Source organism: Crocuta crocuta, unplaced genomic scaffold (genome assembly GCF_008692635.1).
Source record: "Crocuta crocuta isolate KB4526 unplaced genomic scaffold, BGI_CrCroc_1.0 scaffold334, whole genome shotgun sequence".
Lineage (NCBI taxonomy): Eukaryota > Metazoa > Chordata > Mammalia > Carnivora > Hyaenidae > Crocuta > Crocuta crocuta.
This window is the reverse complement of record NW_027533260.1, coordinates 5,059,781-5,080,946: the sequence shown is the minus strand read 5'-3', so window position 1 is coordinate 5,080,946 and position 21,166 is coordinate 5,059,781. Positions and strand designations below refer to the sequence as shown.

The 21,166-nt window shown below is 54.3% G+C and overlaps 2 protein-coding genes across 3 annotated transcripts; one reads left to right on the top strand and one right to left on the bottom strand.

Moving 5' to 3' along the window:
- Positions 1–57: 57 nt before the first annotated feature.
- Positions 58–2,677, top strand: POLR1G (RNA polymerase I subunit G). The gene is made up of 3 exons (XM_077747038.1): positions 58–123; positions 485–626; positions 796–2,677. The coding sequence occupies exons 1-3, from the start codon at positions 102–104 to the stop codon at positions 2,156–2,158; spliced, it is 1,527 nt and encodes a 508-aa protein (XP_077603164.1). The 5' UTR covers positions 58–101; the 3' UTR covers positions 2,159–2,677.
- Positions 2,514–15,518, bottom strand: ERCC1 (ERCC excision repair 1, endonuclease non-catalytic subunit). 2 transcript variants are annotated; one of them, XM_077747040.1, is made up of 10 exons: positions 15,411–15,517; positions 14,822–14,933; positions 13,632–13,847; positions 11,264–11,367; positions 10,294–10,393; positions 9,251–9,327; positions 4,079–4,178; positions 3,241–3,312; positions 2,942–3,010; positions 2,514–2,618 (listed from the first exon to the last, which is right to left on the bottom strand). In XM_077747040.1, exons 2-10 carry the CDS (start codon positions 14,912–14,914, stop codon positions 2,565–2,567), a joined length of 885 nt encoding a protein of 294 aa, XP_077603166.1. In that variant the 5' UTR covers positions 14,915–14,933; positions 15,411–15,517; the 3' UTR covers positions 2,514–2,564. The 2 variants fall into 2 exon arrangements, with proteins under 2 accessions (XP_077603166.1, XP_077603165.1); XM_077747039.1 differs by lacking the exons at positions 2,514–2,618; positions 2,942–3,010; positions 3,241–3,312; positions 4,079–4,178 and adding an exon at positions 4,610–6,311 and having other exon boundaries at positions 15,411–15,518.
- Positions 15,519–21,166: the final 5,648 nt, after the last annotated feature.

Genomic DNA, 21,166 nt, shown 5'->3' with positions numbered 1-21,166 from the left:
TGGGCGCTCCCGGACGAGGCCCCGCCCCCCTGGTTCCACGTGGTCGTCCACGGGGCTCCGGTGGCTCTGGCGGCTAGGTAGGAGGAGGCACGGGTCCCGGGATGGCGGGGACCCCTTCCGGCGGTGAGTTGCATGAGGGGCGGGGGGCGACGGGCTGCAGAGAGTTAGCTGCCGGGAGGAGAAAGGGGCGCCTGGGAGCGCTCGGGAGGAAAAAGGCACATCCTCGAGACAGGACCTGGGGAGAGTGTACCTCCCGCGAGGAAGGGACTTCAGACCGAGGGAGGCGGAAACTACCGGTGGAGGGAAGGACGCCCCCAGGGATTGGATCGGTGGAGACAGGGGTGCCTCTGGGGAACAGACAGGAGAGAAGAGGCGGCGTGAGGGGTTGAGGCGCTCAAAAGGCTGGGATCAGTGGGCCCCGTAGGCGCCCTGGAGAGTTGGGTCCGCGGGAAGGGTCAGCTGACCCCCGTTTCCCCTTCTGCAGGTGCTGCTCAGTTCTCTTGCCCCCCCAACTTTACCGCGACGTCCCCACCCTCAGAGCCCACTCGTTTCTCTTTGGAGGTATTAACAGACCCAGATACGGAAGTGTGGCTTATCCAGGCACCTGTGGACTTCGCCCCAGACTGGTGAGTGGTCCCAGGTCCCACCTCCTGGGAATACTGTCCATCCCAGTGGCTGAACTTGGGGGAAGTTTAGAGGGGCTCTTGGGCACCCAGAAAGGCGGTTTTCAGCGCCTTGTCCCCGTTTCACCAAAAGAACCTGATGACGCTTCTGCCTTCACCTTTCTCCTTTCAGCCTCAATGGGCGGCTAGTGCCTCTCTCTGGCTCCCAGATCGTGAAGGGCAAGTTGGCAGGCAAGCGGCACCGCTACCGGGTCCTCAGAAGCAACAGTGCCCAGGCTGGAGGAGCAGTCCTGCTCGCCCCCTCCGTGGCGGCAGGAGGGGGGCTCGCCTGTGCCCCAGCCCCCCAGGGCAGCCTAAGGATCTTTGAGGGTTCCCAAGAACCCCCATCAGGGACCCTGCTGCAGCCTATTCCAACAAGCCCCCCGCCGCAGATCCCCCCTGACCTGAGGCCCCGGTTCTGTGCCTTTGGAGGCAGCCTACCAGTAACAGGGCCTGGGTCAGCCTTGGCCCTGAAGTCACCCGCCTCAAAGAAGAGGAAGAAGAAGAGGCAGGCACCAGAGGCCCCAGGTCCCCAGGACGCAGTGAATGGGCTCGGGGCCCCGGCGGTGGACACAGCTTTGGGGTCCCCGGATGTGGCGAAGAGGAAGAAAAAGCAGAAGCCGCAAGAACTAGAGGTGATGGAGCCCACGGCTGAGCCGCTGGAACCTCTGGGAGCGCTGTTCCCATCGCCCACCGCCAGGAAGAGGAAAAAGAAGCCCAGAGAGGCAGACACGGCCGAACCGGAACCGGAGCAGCAGCTGCCGGAGCCAGGAGACAAGACGCTGGAGCTGGAACTCACAGTCAGAACGGAGCCTCTGGAAGAGACAGTCCTGTCTCCCCCCGGGAAGAGGAAGAGGCAGAAGGGGACAGAAGGGAGGGAGCCGGGGGAAAGGATGCTGGTTGAGTCTCAGTTCGAGGCGGAGCCCCAGGAAGAAGCCGCCTCGCTGCCGTCCTCCAAGAAGAAGAGAAAGGAAAAGGGGCCCAAAGTCGTGATGGAGCCGGGGACTGACGAGGCTCTGGAGCTCCCTGGGGAAAAGACGGAGCCTGAACGACCACACGACGTGGAGCTTGAGGCTGAGGCAGCTCTAGCACCCGCCAGGAAGAGGAAGAAGAAAGAAAAATGGCAACACGTGACTGTGGAGCCGGGGGCAGAGGTGGTGGAGCCTGAGTTGCCCGGTGACCTGGAGCCTCAGGAGGCTCTAGTATCCACCAAGAAGAAAGAACGGGGGCTCCGAGCAATGGAGCCGAGGACCGAGATAATGGACCCACAGGGTGAGGTGACGGAGCCCGAGCTGCCGGAAGGGGGTGCGCCTGAGGCAGGGGCAGATCTAGCATCCACCAAGAAGAAGAAGAAGAAACGGGGTGGGCAAAGTGGGGCGCCAGAGACGGCGCCCTGGGAGGAGACGCCAGGGCTGCCGCCGAGTCTGGAGTCTGAGGAGGTGGCTCCCACAGGCCGGGAGAAGAAGCCGAAGAAGCCGCGGCCGGGTCCTGTGTAGCCGCCTCCGGGGAAACTGGTGACTGTGGTCAAGAAAAGCTGGAGGGGTGCCCGGGGGGCGGGGGGCTCAGTCGATTAGCGTCCGACTCTTGACTTTGGCTCAGGTCGTGATCTCACGTTTCATGAGCTCAAGCCCCGCATCAGGCGGCACACCGACAGTGCAGAGGCTGCTTGGGAATTCTCCGTCTACCTCTCTCTCTGCCCCTACCCTGCTTGCCCTCCCTCAAAATAAGTAGATAAACTTGAAAGAAAGAAAGAAAGAAAAAGCAAAGCTGGAGGCAGCCGCCTGGGCCAGCCAAGAGCGAGAGCAGAGAACCCCTTCCTGGTGACGGCGCCGGCGCACCAGCAACAGCCTGGGCCTGGAAAATGCTTTATTGGTACAACGAGGGCCTCCGTGACAGCTGGGGTCATCGGGGCACTTTCAAGAAGGGCTCGTGTAGGACATCAAACAGCCTCCGGGCCTGCGTGAGAGCAAGAAAGAGACGAGGAACCGGTCATTAAATGAGCCATTTGTTTGCTACATCCGGAGTGGGCTTTGGTTCTTGGTTTCAGCTCGGAGGGGACTCTGGGGGCTGGGAGAGAAACCCCCCGATCTTGATTCTGTCCCAGGCTGTCTATGTGAGTTAGGGCTGGTCCCCAACCCTCTCTGGGCCTCGGTTTTCCCCATCTGTAGGAGAAGCACTGTGGGCCCTTCCAAAACCTTAGAACTTTGGGATCTGAGGTCCCATCTCTGGGCCACTCCCTCCTGTCCCCGACCCCGTGAGCCCGTGCCCACAGTTCTTACCTTTTGGGGCCCCAGGCCCGGGCACAAAGCCAGGTCTTCCCGTGACGCGGCTATGAGCTGTTCCAGAGACTGAGGAAGGTGGAAGGCAAGGGTCAGAGGTGGGGAGCACAAAACTAGCCTGCCCCAGCTAGTCGGGGGTCTAAGGCCTCCCTGGAAGGAGGTGACGTCCTGTCTGACGGCAGGAAGGATGGGGGGAGGGGCAGGGAGGTAGAAGGAAATAGGTGTGGGGGTGGGACGCTCCTTGAAAACGCAAGGGGGCAAAAATCAAAATGCCATCGGGACAGGGAATCATTCCTTACCCCAAAAGTAGTTAGGAGGGTCTGGCTGTCGGTTTTATTGACTGACTTCACGGTGGTCAGGCATTCGGTCACCTGGGAGGGGAGGAGGCAGAAGTGTGCCCGGAGAAGAAATGAGAGCAATACTGAACGCGGGGTCACCACTGTGCCCCCAGACTGCACCCCCTTTTTATTGGCCTATTAACAGTTCATCTCGGAGTGGTCCCCAACTAGCTGAGAGGGCGCTGGTCACATCGTGAGAAGACAGATGCTGTGTCTCGAGTTGGTTCTGCCCAGGGGGAGGTCACAGGCTCTGGACTGAGATCTGCGTTCAAAGCCGGGCCCCGCTGCTTACTCCCCGTGAGGCCTGGGCAAGGGAATGGATCTCTCTGGGCTTTCTTTTCAGGCAGATTCCTAATAGGGCCTGCCTCGGGGGTGGCGCTGGATACCCTCCATTACTCAGGCGCGGGAGCTCGGGTTAAATGCGACATTTGGTAAACGCTCGCGGAGCACCCACGGAGTGCTGGGTGGTGCTGGAGACAGAGGAGGGACTGAGCCAGCCCCAGCCTGGGCCACAACGCAGGCCAGGCCAGGGGTGGACAGAGCTGCTGGCCGCAAGAGGCAGGGCCTTGTAAGGCGAGGTGAGGAGGCCAGGCTTTCCCTCAGGGCACTGGGGAGCCATGGGAAGGTTTTGAGCCAGGGAGGGCAGAATCAAGTTCGCACTTAGGAAGACACCAACCCCCCCAGGTGCCTGTTGAGTGAGCCGAGGGTGCCGGGTGCAGGGTGCAACTGGGGAGGAGAGGTAGGATCCAAGCAGGAAGGGGCCGGGGGAGGTCCGGGCAGGGAGGTGCAGCAGCCTCACCCGGGAGACGAAATCTTGTTCCAGCTTCTCCATCAGGAGGTCGGCCGGCTTCTGCTCGTAGGCCTTGTAGGTCTCCAGGTACCGCCCGGCCTCCTCGGGGCTGGGGTGAGAACATTCGAGTCAGCCAGCATGGCGGGCGGTGCGGGGGAGAGGGGGTGTGGTCACGTTTTAGCTTCATTTCATTGTGGTGGTGCTCCTCGCCATTCCAAACTCCAATGCACAGTAAACTGAACTTTCCTCCCCTACAAGGTCCCTGGCGGGAACCCCGGCCCCGCACATCTTCACAGTCTTTGCTGGCTGCGGGGCAGAGCCTGGCGGCCTGGCCAGCTGTTGGGGTCAGGGTCAGGTTTCGCCCTTCCCACCTCTGTGACCCCCGGGCCAGTGACTTGCTCTCTCCGGGCCTCAGGGTCCTTGTCTGCAAAGTGGCGCGGATGGCAGAACTGTTGACACAACGTGCGTCATCGCTCCCAAGTGCTCAGAACCGGGCCTGGCACTTAGAGCCCATTTAAGAAATGTGAGCTATTCTGGAAGGGAAGTCAGCGTGGAGCCGAGAGCGAGAAAAACCAGAAACACTGTTACTATTTTCCCAGCCACAGGAAGACAAAATTCCCAATTCAGTTCCCACTGAAGGTTTTTAATATAGTGCACCTTCGAGAAAAAGGCTGCTGGGTGAGCCGACCGCTAAATCTTTTATAGCAACTAACCCAATTTAATAATCACCATTAATTTTCACGTCAGGCACTGGGTGGTTTTTTTTTTCTTTTTTGACACGTAATGAACGGTTTCAAGGGTAGGTGGGACAACCAATTTTTTTTTTAAACGTTTATTCATCTTTGAGAGACAGAGACAGAATGGAAGCAGGGGAGGGGCGGAGAAAGAGAGAGGGAGACACAATCCGAAGCAGGCTCCAGGCTCTGAGCTATCTGTCAGCACAGAGCCCAACATGGGGCTTGAACCCACAAACCGGGAGATCCTGACCTCAGCCGAAGTCAGACGCTTAACAGACTGAGCCCCGCAGGCGCCCCGGACAACCACATCTTAAAAAGGGTCAAGTTTAGTAGCCTTGTTTGTTTCTGGAACTTGAGACGAGGGAGTTGAGTCCAAGTACGGGAAGGATTCGTGCTGAGGCATTTTCTGTTGGCCTTCAAATCCCAGCGAATAAGCCACGTCTACTGATGAAGCACTGGTCCATATTCTTGAAAGAAACATTCATTTTTCTAATTCTGGCTTTTTTGCCCATTACATGAGCTTTGTGACTCTCCTCTCACCGCAGCACGGTTATCGTTCCGGTTCTTAATAGTTTGTTCAGGGCACACAAGTGAGCACACTGTGTCCGGTTCTAGAATTTGCTTTCATTTTTGCACTCTGCAATATCAGCAGGCTGTCTTTCCGTGTCAGCAGAAGGGGCCTGACCTCTTATGGAATGGTTGCAAAATATCCCATAATTTGGATGTAAGGATGTAGGAAACATTCCCTTTCTGGGGGCCTCGGCACTGTTCTAACTCAATTGTGTTCAGAAGCTTCCAGAATCTCCCGAGGGATCCTCTAAGGCAGTTATTATTTTCAAACTCTTATACACAGAAGGGAAAACAGACCAGCGGCAGTTGAGTCACTTGCCCAAAAGCCCTGTCGGCAGAGTACGCAACTCTTGATCTCTTGGGGTCATGAGGTCAAGGTCATGACCTAGCCTATCTGCAGGATGGAATATTACGCAGCTGGAAAAGAATGTGCATCCGGGACAATGGGACATTATTCAGCAATAGGATGACTGAGCTACCACGGCGCCAGGGTGGCTCAGTCGGTCATGATCTCACAGTTCGTGCATTCAAACTCCACACTGGGCTCTCTGCTGTGAGCACAGAGCCTGCTTTGGATCCTCTGTCCCCCTCCCTCTATGCCCTCCCCTACTTGCTCTCCCTCTCTCTTCTCTCTCAAAAATGAATAAAGATTTAAAAAAAAAAAAAACGACATACGATAAAGACCCACATTACGGAGGAACTGGCATATTTTTTCCTACACACAAGGAGAACCGTGGGTTTTGCTATTTCTACTACATATTGTATGATTCCAACTCTCGGATACCCTGAAAAAGGCGAAACTAAGCCGACTGTAAAAAGATGAGGAGTTTGGGGGTGGAAGGGATGAATAAGTGGCGCACAAGGGAAATTTTAGAGCAGGGCAACTCTTCTGTGTGATACAGAAATTATGGACACATATACCTCCGTCAAGACGCCTAGAATATAAAAGAGAGAACGAACCTTAACATCAACTGTGGGCTTTAGTCAGTAATAATAACATATCGACACAGGTTCATCAGTTGTAGCAAATGTACCACACTGATTAATACAAGATCTAGTGACGCCTGGCCGGCTCTGTGGGTAGAGCATGTGACCCTGGATCTCGGGGTCCTGAGTTCAAGCACCCCTCTGGGCTTGGAGCCTACTTTTATTTTTATTCTTTGTATTTATTTTTTGAGAGAGACAGAGAACAAACTGGGGAGGGGCAGAGAGAGAGGGAGACACGGAATCCAAAGCTGGCTCCAGGGTCTGAGCTGTCAGCACAGAGCCCGACGCGGGGCTCAAACCCACAAACTGTGTGATGGTGACCTGAGCCAAAGTCGGATGCTCAACCGACTGAGCCACCCAGGCGCCCCCCCCCCCCCAAAAAAAAACTTTCAAAGGGGCACCTGGGCGGTTCAGCCAGTTAAGCATCTGACTCCAGGTTCCGATCAGATCAGGTCATGATCTCACGGTTTATGAGTTCAAGCCCTGCATCATGCATAGTTGGGCTTCTCTCTCTCTCTGCTTCTCCCTTGCTTGCTCTCTCTCAAAATAAATAAATTAAAAAAAAAAAGAGAGAGAGAGAGAGAGAGAGAGAGAGAGAGAGAGAGAGAGAGAGACCTCCAGGTCATGATATGCCGTCACGCAGCACGGAACAGCATGTACATATACTACGTGCCTTTACCACCGCGTCTATAGACTGTGTGCCCGCACCATATACCACACCTACGCGCAACTAGATGTGTGCACACACACCGTTTCCGTATTGCTTCTCATTTCCGAAATGCATGAACATGCCCTCTATTTAACAGAAGAAAGTTTAAGCAGTACCTATGTTCAGAACGAACACAGAAGCAGAGAGTAAGCTCCCCTCATGCACGCCTGCTCCGCGTGCCCTCCCCAGAGCCTGCCCTGTCCAGGGCCTGCAGCCTTCGTCGCCCTTCCTGGTTTATCCACATACGCATCTGTTCATGAACACAGCTCGTTTTCCTTCCTTCTGTATATAAATTAAACATGAGGCCGTCTGCTTCTGCAACTCTGGGTCTCACCCCCCTGCACCGACGGCCCGCACCACTAGGCACAGTCACCAGCACACGGGAGCAGGGATTATCCGAGTAGGAAGAGTGGCATCTATCTTCGGCTTTAATAATTTTTTTTAATGTTTTATTTATTTCTGAGAGAGAGAGAGACAGCGTGAGCAGGGGAGAGTCAGAGAGGGAGACATAGAATCCGAAACAGGCTCCAGGCTCTGAGCTAGCTGTCAGCACAGAGCCCAAAGCGCGGCTCGAACCCACGAACTGTGAGATCATGACCTGAGCCGAAGTTGGAGGCTTAACCGACTGAGCCACCCACGCAGCCTTAATGTTTATTTCTCATTCCTGAGAGGGAGAGCAAGAGAGAGCGAGCGCCAGTGGGGGAGGGGCAGAGAGAGAGGGAGACCGAGGATCTGAAGTAGGCTCTGCACTGTCAGCACAGAGCCAGAAGCGGGGCTGGAACTCACGAACTGCGAGATCACGACCTGAGCTGAAGTCAGATGCTTAACCAACTGAGCTACGGAGACGCCCCAGCACCTCGTGTTTTAAACTGTACTTTTTTCTTGATAAACCATATGGTTGATGTTTTTTTCATGTGTTTTGGCAACCTGAATTAGACTCGTATTTGGGTTCTTATTGACTTGTGGGAAGTCCTCTCTATATATAAATATATAATAAATATGTTTAAATATATGCACATGAATATAAACATTTAAATGTATTTGCACTGTATAAATATAACTTACATATACATATATAAGTTAGAGACGGTAAGTATTCTATATTTATATGTGTGTATATATATATGCACTTCTATATGTAATATATACACAGCAAATACTTTGTCATAATTTGTCACTTGTCTTTCAACTTGATGTACAGTATCTCTTACCACCCTGTCATAATTTGTCACTTGTCTTTCAACTTGATGTACAGTATCTCTTACCACCCTGTCATAATTTGTCACTTGTCTTTCAACTTGATGTACAGTATCTCTTACCACCCAGAAGTTTAAAAATTTTAATTTTCTCGAGCCAGCCAAGCTTTTCCTTCATGGCTTTGGGGTCTTGTTTTGGGAGACTTTTCCGGGGCGCATGGGTGCCTCAGTTGGTTAAGTGTCCGACTTCAGCTCAAGTCATGATGTTGCGGTTCACGAGTTTGGGCCCCGTGTCGGGCCCTTTGCTGACAGCTCAGAGCCTGGAACCTGCTTCAGATTCTGTGTCTCCCTCTCTCTCTGCCCCTCCCCCACCCATATTCTGTCTCTCTCTCAAAAATAAACACATTTTAAAAATTTAAAAAAAGAAGGACTTTTCCTACCCCAAGATTATAAAAAATATAATATTCTCCTGGGCTGCCTGGATGGCTCAGTCGCTTAAATGTCCAGCTTTAGCTCAGGTCATGGTCTGGTGGTTTGTGGGTTTGAGCCCTGCATGGGGCTCTGGGCTGTTAGTACAGAGCCCAGAATCCGCTTCGGATTCTGTGTCTCCCTCGCTCTCTGCTCCTCCCCCACTCGTGTTCTAGCTCTACTCTCTCAAAATTAAATAAACATTAAAAAATTTTTAAATAGTCTTCGGAAACCTGGATGTGGAATGAATTATTCAGACAGGCTTTAGGTCTAATTACTAAGTGAGAAGCATGGTCCTGGCAATTTGATCTACATCACCTGCTTTTCTGACTACAGCCCTGTAAGAAAAATATTAAAACCTTATTTTAAAGATGCAGAAATGGAGGCCGAGAGAGAGGCAGTGCCTGGGCCAGGCTCGCACGGGGAGCTCCTGGCAGAAGCGAAGGGCTGGGGGTCGGAAGGGCGGAATGACTCTCGGATAGGGGCTGACCTGGGCGGGGAGCCTCCGTCTCACCTCCAGGCAAGGACCAGGGTGCAGTCAGCCAGGATGCACATCTTAGCCAGCTCCTTGAGGGCCTTCTGTGGATCTTTCTGGGTGGAAAAGAGAATCAGAATGGGAAATCTGGTGGAAAACAAGGAATTAGAGTCTTGAAAACACGGTAGGGTAGGGTGCCAAGAGCCTTCCACTCCACGGCCACTCCCTAAGCTCTGACTGGGTGCCCGCCTGCACCGGGCAATGCCAGGACCCCACAGGAAACAAGACAGCCCGGGCTCTGCCCTCTGGGGCTCACGCTCTGGTGAGGGAGATCAAACTGTCCCCCCCAATACAGTGATGACCCAGAATGGCCAGGATTGGGAAGGGAGAGCAGGAGCATCTGAGCTGCCTAGGGGATCAGGGAGAGCTTCCTGGGGGAGGGGACATCTGAGCTGAGGCCTGAAGGAGGCCGAGGAGGAGTGAAGGAGGAAAAGGGGATTTTAGACATAGGGAGGACGGGAGGGGGGAACAAGGCCTTGAGGAACTGCAATTGACACGGAATGGGGTGGAGAATGTAAAAGAAAGGGCGACCACACAGCTCAGAAACGAAGCCAGAGAGTAAGGCAGGGACTGAGTCACACGGCCTCACGGGCCATAGAGGGGCACTGGGGAGCGACGGAGGGGTCCAGACATCAGATCCGTGCTTTAGGGAACCCCCCACCCTCCCGGCTGCTGTGAGGGTGCAAGGGGCTGGGAGGAGGCTGGAGCAGGGATCCTGGCGGGCCGGGCTGTGAAGACAGGATGACACCACTTCGAACCCCGCTTAGGTGGCAGAGCGCTGGGACGGGCGGAAGAGGAGTGGGGACCCGCGGAAGAGGTGTGGGGAAGATGNTCTCTCTCTCTCCCCCCCCCCCCCCCCCCCCCCCCCCGCCAACACAGGGCGTCCATCTCAGATGTAAATAAACCAGTTCCTCACTGAGGTTTCAACTCGCGTCTACCCTCGGGACTCCCCAGGCCGCCGGGCTGCTGGGAGGCCCCGCAGATGAAGACAAGGAAGAGGAGGGGCAGCGACCCCCGCTTACCACGTCCACCTGGACGAGCAGGACCCTCAGGGCGAAGCTCTTCCCCAGGCTCTGCAGCCGCCCGTGGATGTAGTCCGGGTGGAGGTTGTGGTAGCGGAGGCTGGGGGGGCGGGGGAGAGGGAGGGATTGGGAGGTCTCGGTCTCCCCGGTCTCCCCGAGACCCCGGAGCCCTTCTTCCCTCTCACCGGAATGCAGAGGGCGCGGGCAACACAAGGATCTGAGGCCCAGAGAAGTTAAGTGACTTGCCCCACGTCACCCAGCAAGGAAGGCGATGGAGGGATTGGCAGAAATAGCTGCCCGGCTCTGCTCCCTGGAGGGACGGACCCCACGCTCCTCCCTGGGGAAGGGAAGAGACTCGGGCAGAGGACATGAGACTAGAGAGCGTGGACCGGGGGGAGGGGGGAGGGGACACACAGCGCAGCTGGATCTGGGGAGCAGGCCCATCCCAGGGATTGTCTGCTTTAGCCTCAAAGGGCGCTGGCAGGGAGGGGTTGGGGCGGCTCCTCCGCCCAGGGAACTAGGGGACATCTGTGCCCAGCGGCCACCAGGTCCCATACCTTGCAGGGAGGACAGGGACTTAGAAGGTTCGCTTCCCCCATCTTGTTCTGTGTGGAGAGGGGCCCCCGGGAATGGAGAGGGAACTTGCTTAACTGGGGTGCAGGCTGGCGAAATCCCGGCCTCTCATCAACTCACCCCAGATGTCTGGGACATGAGGGACCAGACCCCCCCCACAACCTGCTTGGAGCCAGGACTCCAGGCACCCGGCCCGTCCTGCGTCAGAACCAGAGTCCGGGCCCGCCGCGCTCGTCCCTCTGGGCACCTCCAGGCAAAGACCTCTCCCTCCCCCGCCAGGCCACCCCGGCCCGGAGCTGACGGGGCCACACCCAAAGGTCTCCTACCCAGTGGTCCCCAACACGGGAGCACAGCCTCCCTAGGCCTTCAGGACGCCGGGGCGCCCCTCGGAGCTCACCTGAGGAACAGGGCACAGGTGCTCTGGCCCAGCACGTAGTCGGGAAGCACGTCACCAAACTCCCAGGGCACGTTACGCACAAACTTCAGCACGGGGTTGCCCCTCTGGCGAGGGAAGGGCGGGTATCATTAACAGGGATGGCCCTGGGACCGCTGCCAGTCCCAGGGCTCCCCTCCCCCCACCTCTGTCAACACCTTCCCATCCCCCTCCTGCCTGTATCTGTTCCCCAGTCTCCAGAGTCCAGCTCCTCAGCCCAGAATGCCCTTGGCGCTCTGGCCCCAACCCAGGCCCTGTCCCCCAGCCCTGGGCCTTAACGAAAGGGTCCCCGGGTCCATCTCTCCGGCTCAGCCCTCTCCCCTAGAGCCACGTGCATGTCCTGGGGTTGCTGGACACCCCCCCCCATGTCTGCCTCGCTGCATCCCAAGTGCCTGCAGCACCAGCCTCCACACCAGCCCGCACACCTGCCCCTCCTCCTCTCATCCCAGGGACAGCCCCCCCATCCAGAGACCCAAGCCTGGTCACGTCCCTCTCCTCCTCCTCAGGTGGAACGTCTCCCTTCGAGGATTTTTTTTTCCCAGTTTATTTGTTTTGAGAGAGAGAGAGAGAGAGAGAGAGAGGCAGAGCAAGAATCCCAAGCAGGCTCCGCGCTGTCAGTGCAGAGCCTGACGCAGGGCTCGATCTCATGAACTCTGAGATCACGCCCTGAGCCAAAATCAAGAGTTGGATGCTTAAGGGAGCCTGGATGGCTCAGTCGGTTCAACTTGGGTCATAATCTCACAGCTCATGGGTTCGAGCCCCGCGTCGGGCTCTGTGCTGACAGCTCAGAGCCTGAACCTGTCTTCAGATTCTGTGTCTCCCTCTCTCTCTGACCCTACCCTGCTCATGACGTCTCTCTCTCTTTCTCTCAGAATAAAACATTAAAAAAATTAAAAAATAAATAAGCATTAAAAATAATATTTTAGGGGCGCCTGGGTGGCTTAGTCGGTTAAGTGTCCGACTTTCGCTTAGGTCATGATCTCGCGGTTCGTGGGTTCGGGCCCCGCGTCGGGCTCTGTGCTGACTGCCAGCTCAGAGCCTGGAGCCTGTTTCAGTCTGTGACTCCCTCTCTCTCTGACCCTCCCCTGCTCATGCTGTCTCTCTCTATCTCTCCTAGAAATAAATAAAAATAATAATAATAATAATAATAATATTTTAAAAATAAATAAATTAAAGTCTTAAAAAATTTTTTAAAACAGGACGAAAAGGCATAGATGAGCTCAGTCACTTGCTCAAGATCACACAGCTGCTTTGTGCCAGAGCAGAATTTGAAGTTGGGCCCAAACAGGGTTTTTTTTTTTTTTTTTAATTTTTAAAATATTTATTCATTTTTGAGAGACAGAGTGCAAGAGGTAGAGGGGCAGAGAGAGAGGGAGACACAGAATCCAAAGCAGGCTCCAGGCTCTGAGATGTCAGCACAAAGCCCAAGGCAGGGCTCGAACCCAAGAACCGAGGGATCATGACCTGAGCCGAAGTCGGAGGCTCAACCGACTGAGCCACCCAGGTGCCCCTTGATAACTAGGTTCTCAATGAATGAACAAACTTGGGGACAGGAAACTTAGCTGCACTAACACAGAAGAGTAGATGTTACAGACTAAATATTTGTGTCCCCCCGACCCCCAAATTCATACGTTGAAATCTTAACCCCCAATGTGATGGTATTAGATGAGGTGAGGAGAGGGGCACCTGGGTAGCTCAGTCGGTTAAGTGTCCAACTCTTGCTTCTGGCTCAGATCGTGATCTTGCAGTTTTGTGAGTTCGAGCCCCATGTCAGGCTCCGGGCTGGCATCATGGAGCCTGTTTGGAATTCTCTCTTTCCCCCTCCCCCACTCCTGCTGTTTCTGTCTCTCTCAAAACAAATAAATAAACTTAAAAAAAAAAAAAAGGAGGTGAGAGGTGAGGAGGTCAGGAGGGTGGAGCCCCCACGAAAGGGATTAGTGCCCAGATAAAAGGGACCCCAGGGAGCTCCTTTACCCCTTCTGCCAGGAGAGGGCACAGAGAGCTGACAACAGTCTATGAAGCATGAGCTGGGACCTTCCTGGACTGCCTTGATCTTGGTGTTCCCGCCCTCCAGAAGTGTGAGAAATAAAAGCTTATTGTTTAAACGGCCCAGTCCACGGTATTTTCGTTTGCACAAAATAATCCAACACACGGCGTGATCGTGACCTGAACCCATACACGGCAGTTGGATGGATGGACGAAAGAACTGCACCGCCCAGAGCACAAGGGCCGGAGCCCAGCCTTCCTTCCGCTGCCCACCTGAACGCCACCCCATCCCCGTGTTTCCCACCAGAAGTCTCAAAGCCCCTCCTCACCTGCTTCCCCTCCTCACCTGCCGCGGGCTCACAATGATGCTACTGGACTTCGTCCCCGGCTTGGGGGCCTGGCCGGGGGGCTCTCCTGCCACGGTTTCTGGCCCTGTGGGGTGCGGAGCCCCAGCCCCTCCTGGAGGTCCCGAGATGGCATACTCAGCGTAGGTCTGGGGGGCCGCCTGGGGTGAGGTCTCCGTGGCGGGAAAGCTCTGGGTGGCCTTGAATAAGGGCTTGAGCTGAGGGGGGAGGGGGAGAAGTGTCAAAATCTGAATCTAGCCACCTCTCCCTGCTCCTAGGCCTCCATACTGGTCCCAGCCCCCAACTTCCCTCCCTCGGACCAGTGCACCTCCTCGCCTGACCCTTGCCTACATCCTTACTGCCCATGGTCTGTTCAGGGTCATTCATGTCCCTCTGCTCAGAGACCTTGGTGGCTCCCATCTCAGAGTAAAAGCCAAAGCTGTTGCCACAGCCCACAAGGTTCTAGAAGATCTGTCCCTGCCCCCTTGTCCCACCTCCCACCTCTCTCCCCTTCCTTTCTCTATTCCAGTCCCACTGGCCTTCACGCTGCCCTCAAATCTGTCGGGCTCTCTCTGATCCTGGGCCTTCGCCTCGGCTGTCCCTTCTGCCCCCAGATGTTGCCCCATAGCTCACTCCCTCACCTCTTTCACATCACTGCCAAGATGTCACCCCCTCAGAGAGGCAGTCCCTTGACCTGAGATAGCGCCTCTCCCCCGTCACCCCCTATATCCTGAGCCCACTTTTTCTCCCTAGCACACCGGGAGTAGCCAGTACTCAGCACCGGCCAATTGGTTTCCCGCGGGAACGCGATGTCCATGATGCCAGATCCTTCGATTTACCGAAAGATGTCAAAAGGGCAGACTTCTTGTGAATTGCAAACTCCCTCCCATTCTCCAATGTCAGCAATAAATTCGTGCTTTGCAAGCCAGGGTGCTGGCCATAAAGCACATCCCAAAGCCACCCGCCGCTCGCGTCAGCAGCCTCGGCCTGAGCCCTGTGCTGAGGCCACCATGACATTTTACAGATTAGGGAAACAGACTGGTGGAGAGCAAAGGACTGCTTTCCCAAGGTGCCCCAGGCCACAACATCTCCGGACCTCCACCGTGGGCCTCGGAGGCCCCTTCCTGTCCTCCTACCTCTCGATCCCCCCCCACCCCGTCTGCCCGCGTTCTCCCCATCTCCTCCGCCCTACCCCTGCAGGAGGGGCCTCATCCTCGCCCAGTGGTATGAAGAATTTCTTCCTGGTGGGTGGCCCGGAGGGCTGCCGCACTCCCTCCTCCTCCATCCCTGGGGTCTTCTGGGGCCTGAAAGTGAAGGCATGGCGGCGGGGGCGAGTGAGACAGCAGCGCCTGCATCCCCATCCTTCCAGCAGGAACCCCCACTCCCAGCGACCCCGCCCAAAACATCCCAGGGCTCCAGAGCCTCAGGTTCCAAACACCGAGCGCTCCGGGGTCTATAAAGCCCCGCCCACGCGGAGCCGCACCTCCCGTTCGCCCCGCCCCTTACCGGTCCAGACTTTCCATTCGCCCCGCCCCTAGTCCCCGCGTTCTATTCACCCCACCCTCACTGTTCCCCGCCTTCCATTTGCCAGCCTCAGCCTCGGTCCCCCTCCGTCCCGCCCACAGGGCTGGCACCTGGATACCCTCCCCTCGCTCCGTCTCGTCCATCTGTCAGACGCTGCAACGACTGGTTGGCCTCTGCGGCTGCCAATCGCCGCCGGCGGTCCCTCCCCGCGGCCCCTCACGACCCAGCCCCGCTGTCTGAGCGCCGCGAGGACTCACCTCCTCGTCCCTGAGCCGGGAGTGCGAGACCGGAGAAGAACCGAGGCGTCCCGCCGGCGCGGCCAGCGCGGCCCCGCGCTCGCCTCACTTCCGGCCTCTCTAGCCCTCGATCCCGCCCTCACCGTTCCCCGAGGGTAGAGTTGCGACAGGGGCGATCTTCGCGCAGCTCTCTATGGTCCTGGAGGACTGCGGAGGCTTAGGCTGCAGAGAGAGGCTATCTCCCCGCCTGAACGTCCCTAGTTGCCGAGAATTTCGATTTTGGTGCCCTTCTTAAGCACCAGCTTGTGCTCGGGTTCCGGACAGGATTCGGGGGGGCAAATGACAGGAGATGAAATTAGGTCCCTCCCCTCAGGCTTGGATGGAATCCCAGCTCTGCCATTGACTTGGCCTCAGTTTCCACATTCATTCGTTATTTCATTCCCCCCAGCGCCTCCTCTGTTCCCAGCCCTGTGAGGGGCAGTGCTAGTGACTCAGCGGTGACCAACGACAACCATAGCCCCCTCCTGCCTTCCTGGAGCTCACAGTCCATTCATTGAGAGAGGCAGGTTCTGTCCCAAAACGTGATGACCTGGAGTGGTAGGCTGGGACGGGAGCTCCCAGACGGCCAGGGAGATGGGAGGGGAGGGGAGGGGCCGCCCACCCAGCCCGAGGGTAGGGAAGGGCTTCCTGGAGGAAGGGACATCTGAGCCGACCTGGTTGATGAGTTAGTATTAGTCATTTCCTGAAAGAACAGTCTCACGCTGTTCCAACTTGCGGTTCTCTGATTACTAAGGAGAGAGAACATCTTTTTGTGAGTTTATTGGTCTTATGTACCTTGTCCTGTGTGGATTGCTTTGTCATATCCTTTGCCCATTTTTTAAATGCGATTGTATGCCGTTTTTATTAGTATTAATTTGTAGGAGTACTTTATGGATTCCGATTCTAATTCTTAGTCAGTTTAATATATATCCCAAATATTTCCTCCTTGTTTGCACTTTGTATTTTTACGTCTTTGTTAATGTCACAGGGAAGTTCTTAGTGTTTATTCACATCGATTTATCAGTCTGTTCCATCCTGACTTTGGCTTTTGGTGTGTTGTTTAGGAAGCCTGCTATACCCCAAGGTCAGAAATACATCCTACAACTGCCTATAATATTTTTCTGAGTCTTGATTTTGTTTCTGTCTTTCATCTGCTTAAGACTTATTTTTGAAAATGCACCATGGTAGGAATTTATGATGAATGTAGCCAATTGTCTCCAAACCCACTTATTATAAAAATCAATCCTTTCCTGGGGTGCCTGGGTGGCTCAGTCGATTAAGTGTCCAACTTCAGCTCAGGTCATGATCTCGGAGTTCGTGAGTTCCAGCCCCGTATCAGAGTCTGTGCTGACAGCTCAGAGCCTGGAGCCTGCTTCTGATTCTGTGTCTCCTCTCTCTCTCTCTCTCTCTCTCTCTCTGACCCTCTCCCACTCTCTGTCTCTCTGTTTCTCTCTCTCTCAAAAATAAACATTAGAAAAATTTTAATCAATCCGTTACCCAGTTTTGATATATCACCTTTATCATGAACCAAATTCCCATATATACACTGGTCTATTTCTGACATTTCTAGTAAATTTGGTTAAAAATCTCTATATCTGTTCCTTGCCTCCAGGCTGCACTGCTGGATGATTTTATTCTGATGTTTTCTTATCACATTAGGCAAGTCCCCCCTCTGTTCCATTTCAAATCTATCTTTACCATTTTTATACCTTTTCTAGGGATTTTAGCAGCTGCTTTCTACTTCCACGAAAAATCCCATTGAGACTGAGATTGGAATTTCAATGAACTGACAGGTTCATTAAAAGAAGCTTGACATCTTTTTCAGATAGATAAATATATTAATTGTCTCTATGTCACCAATCAATCCATCTTCTGTGAGACTACTATAAAAGTTTTTTTTTTTTTTTTTTGGTAAATCATGTTTTTTGGTACAGTCGAGTCATAAATATATTTTTGGTCTTAGCTTCCCAGGACAGCTGTGACAAAGCTCCAAACACTGAGTGGCTCAGTAACAGAAATGTATTGTCTCACAGTTCCAGAGCTGGAAGTCCAAAGTCAGGGTGTTGGAAGGGCTCTGCTCCTTCGTTTATTTTTTATTTTATTTTTAAAAACCTTTTTTATGTTTACTTTTGAGAAAGAGAGAGAGAGACAGCGTGAGCAAGGGAGGGTCAGAGAGAGAGAGAGGGAGACACAGAATCTGAAAACAGGCTCCAGGCTCTGAGCTAACTGTCAGCACAGAGCCCAACGTGGGGCTCGAACCCACAAACCGTGAGATCATGACCTGAGCCGAAGTCGGAAGCTTAACCAGCCACCCAGGCGCCCCAGGGCTCTGCTCCTTCTGAATGCACAAGGAAAGACCATCTATCTTCTCCCTGGCTCATGGTCTTTTCCCTGTGTGTGCCTGTCTCTGTGTCTAAACTCCCCTGTTTTATAAAGACACCCATTGTATTGGATTAGGGCCCACATTAATGACCTCATTTTTAACTTGATTATCTCCATAAAGACCTTATTTCCAAATAAGGTCACATTCTGAAGTCTCAGGGGTTAGGACTTTAACATCTCTTTTTGGAGGACAGGATTCAGCCCATAACAATCCTGTTACTTTTTATAACTTTTTTTAAATGTTTATTTATTTTTGAGATAGACAGACAGAGCACGAGCAGGGGAGGGGCAGAGAGAGAGGGAGACACAGAATCCGGAGCAGGCTCCAGGCTCTGAGCTGTCAGCACAGAGCCCGACGTGGCGCTCAAACTCCCAGAACTGAGATCATGGCCTGAGTTGAAGTCAGACACTTAACCCACTGAGCCACCCAGGCGCCCCCATAAAACCTTCCTTCGGAATTCATTTTACTTCTTGCTGGAGTCCATTTGCTTCCAGTTCTTTCAGAGAACATTGTGGATGGTAACGTTATGAGTCTTGCTCATCTGAAAACACCTTCGGTTCATCCTCAAAATTGAAATCCCTGATTCTGGGTTCCTAGTTAGTTCCCTGGCAGAGTTAGGAGATAGGGGTCCTCTATCTCCCTGGCTTCTGGGTCGCTGATGAGAAGTGTTCTGTCCCTGTGATTCTCCCTCCTACATAACCAGCCTCATCACTGGGTGTAATTCTCCCCAAAGGTAATTTACTAGCAATGTGGCCTTGGGCCAAAAACTCAGCCTCTGTCTGTATGTCAGTTTGCTTGTTTCTAAAACAGGAAAGAGGGGGTGCCTGGGTGGCTCCGTCAGTTAAGTGTCCGTCTTCGGCTCAGGTCACGATCTCACGGTTCGGTTCGTGGGTTCGAACCCCGCGTCGGGCTCTGTGCTCACAGCTAGCTCAGAGCCTGGAGCCTGTTTAGGATTCTGTATCTCCCTCTCTCTCTGACTCTCCCCTGCTCAGGCTGTCTCTCTCTCTCTCTCCCTCTCTCTCTCTCTCTCTCAGAAATAAATAAAACATTTTTTTTAAAAAAACCCTTTTTATAAATAAAATGGGGATGAGGTGCCGAGCTGGCTCGGTCTGTGGGGCACACAACTCTTGATCTCCGGGTTGTGAGTTTGAGCTGATGTTCGGTGTAGAAATGGCTTAAAAATGAATAAATAAAAGAAACTGTAAAAAATAAATATGGGGCGCCTGGGGGGCTCAGTCGGTTGAGCGTCTGACTCTTGATTTTGGCTCAGGTCGTGATCCCAGGGCCTTGGGATCGAGCCCCGGGTCAGGCTCCACACTAAGCATGGAGCCTGCTTGGGATTCTCTTTCTCTCTCTCTCTCTCTCCCTCCCCCTGCCCCTCTCTCTCGCTGGTGCTCTATTTGAGTCTACCATACAAATGAAATAGCCCTAACCAAGTCCTGGGCAGCTGTTGTGGCTGCTGCTGTGTCACAGTGCACCTGCTGCCCCCCCCCCAGCACCCGGCAACCAGGAGGGGCTACCAAACCTCATACTGTGTGAATGAACAGAAAACAGGGGCCAAATGCTATGGCAAGCAACGGGCGCTACTCGGAGCCTCAGTTTCCCCATCTGTAACTGTGGGAGATTCAATAAGCCCACAGAGGACTGTATTGACGTGGACGGTTCACTCATTCCTTGAGTAACTACTTATTGAGCAACTACTGTGTACCAGGCACTGGGGACACAGATCCGAACAAAGCAGTCCACATCCCTGCCCTGTGCAGCTAATGGTCTCATGGAGGAGACACACCATAAGAACGAAACACACGGGGGCATCTGGGTGGCTCAGTTGGGTAAGGGCCTGGCTCAGGTCACGATCTCAGAGTTTGTGAGTTCAAGCCCTGTATCCGGCTCTGCGTGGACAGTGCGGAGCCTGCTTGGGATTCTCTCTCTCTCTGCCCCTCCCCTGCTCACTATCATTCTCGCTCTCAAAATGAACTTTAAAAAAAAAGAAAAAGGAAAAAGAAACCACACCGGGTGCCTGGCTGGCTCAGTCGTTCCTCTCAGGTCATGATCTCCCAGTTGATGAGTTCGAGCCCCACGTAAGGCTCAGAGCCTGGCGCCTGCTTCAGATTCTGTGTCTCCCTCGCTCTCTGCCCCTCCCCAGCTTGCACTGTCTCTCTCTCTCTCAAAAATAAATATACATTTTTAAAGAGAGTTCCAGACAGCCATACCTGCTATGAGGAAAATAAAACACAGCACTGTGAAGCAGGTGATGCGGAAAGGGGGGGGGGTGTCACACGCTGATGAGGTCTATATATAATAAAAATAGTACCATCAAAGTAGATTGAGCACTTATTATGACCTAAGACCTCACAATAATCCTCCCCTTAGGAATCAGTAGGTCATGTGACATATGAAGGAACCGAGGCACCAGCGACATAGAGAAAGACCGTGGAAACTTGTCCCTGAATCCAAGTCAAGAGTGCTTCCAGGTGGCCCACTTGGGCGGGACTTAATTCCCCCCTTCTGGGAATTCAATTGCCAAACCAGCGTGCAACTCGTGCCTTTTGCGCCAGGGGGCGCTGGCTCCCCACAAGAGGATTTGGGGGTGTCGGGGCGCCGGGAGCTACTTCGCAGAAGCTACCCGGGGCAGAACCCCTCGAAGGCGGCCGGCGGCCCCTTCGCTTCTTCCGAACTCGTTTCTTTACCGCAGAAATGCGGCAACGGGCCCACCGCCTGCGGCTGCTGTAACGCTGAGCCTGTCTGCGTTAGTTAACGTGGGGAAAAGTTGCCCTCGGTTCTACATCGTTTTCAAGTTTGATTTCTACTCGACTCCCCAATGGAACTTTCGGATCCTGGATTCGAATCTTCTGCGCTCTCAGGGCTGCGAGTTGGAATCTTAACAGCTGTCCGCACTCTGATTCCGCGTCCTCCTTCCAAACGCTCCAAGTTCAAATTCCAGCCTCAGTTCAAGTTCCCCCCGTGACTTCTCGAGTCAGGCCCCTGCTCCATCCCAAACCGCCCCTAATCCCAACTTCCAGTTTCGTCCGCGCCTCGGAGGCATCGGGGTGGGGGTGGAGAGTACCGGGACCCCAGGCCCTAATTNCCGGCCGGACCCCGCGCCGTCCCTGGCACCTCTTCTGCTGGGACGTCCCAAGTTTTCACCGGGCGCTGTGGATGGACATGCAGCAAAAGGCGGGCTCTGCAGCATGAGAGACTGCGGTTAGATCAGAGGTGGGACTTACCCCCAAAGGGCCCAGAATCCAGAAACTTTTTGTTTATGCCCAACGTGGGGCTTGAACTCACCACCCTGCGATCAAGCATCGCATGCTTTACGAACTGAGTCAGCCAGGTGCCCCCCCCCCGCCCCGGG

Coding starts and splice junctions, on each gene's coding strand:
- POLR1G (XM_077747038.1), top strand. CDS start 102: ATGGCGGGGACCCCTTCCGGCG. Junction 124..484: donor GGCGGGGACCCCTTCCGGCG/GTGAGTTGCATG, acceptor CCCCTTCTGCAG/GTGCTGCTCAGTTCTCTTGC. Junction 627..795: donor GTGGACTTCGCCCCAGACTG/GTGAGTGGTCCC, acceptor TTCTCCTTTCAG/CCTCAATGGGCGGCTAGTGC.
- ERCC1 (XM_077747040.1), bottom strand. CDS start 14,914: ATGGAGGAGGAGGGAGTGCGGCAGCCCTCCGGGCCACCCACCAGGAAG. Junction 10,394..11,263: donor ACCTGTGCCCTGTTCCTCAG/GTGAGCTCCGAG, acceptor CCGCCCCCCCAG/CCTCCGCTACCACAACCTCC. Junction 9,328..10,293: donor TGCTCGTCCAGGTGGACGTG/GTAAGCGGGGGT, acceptor TTTTCCACCCAG/AAAGATCCACAGAAGGCCCT.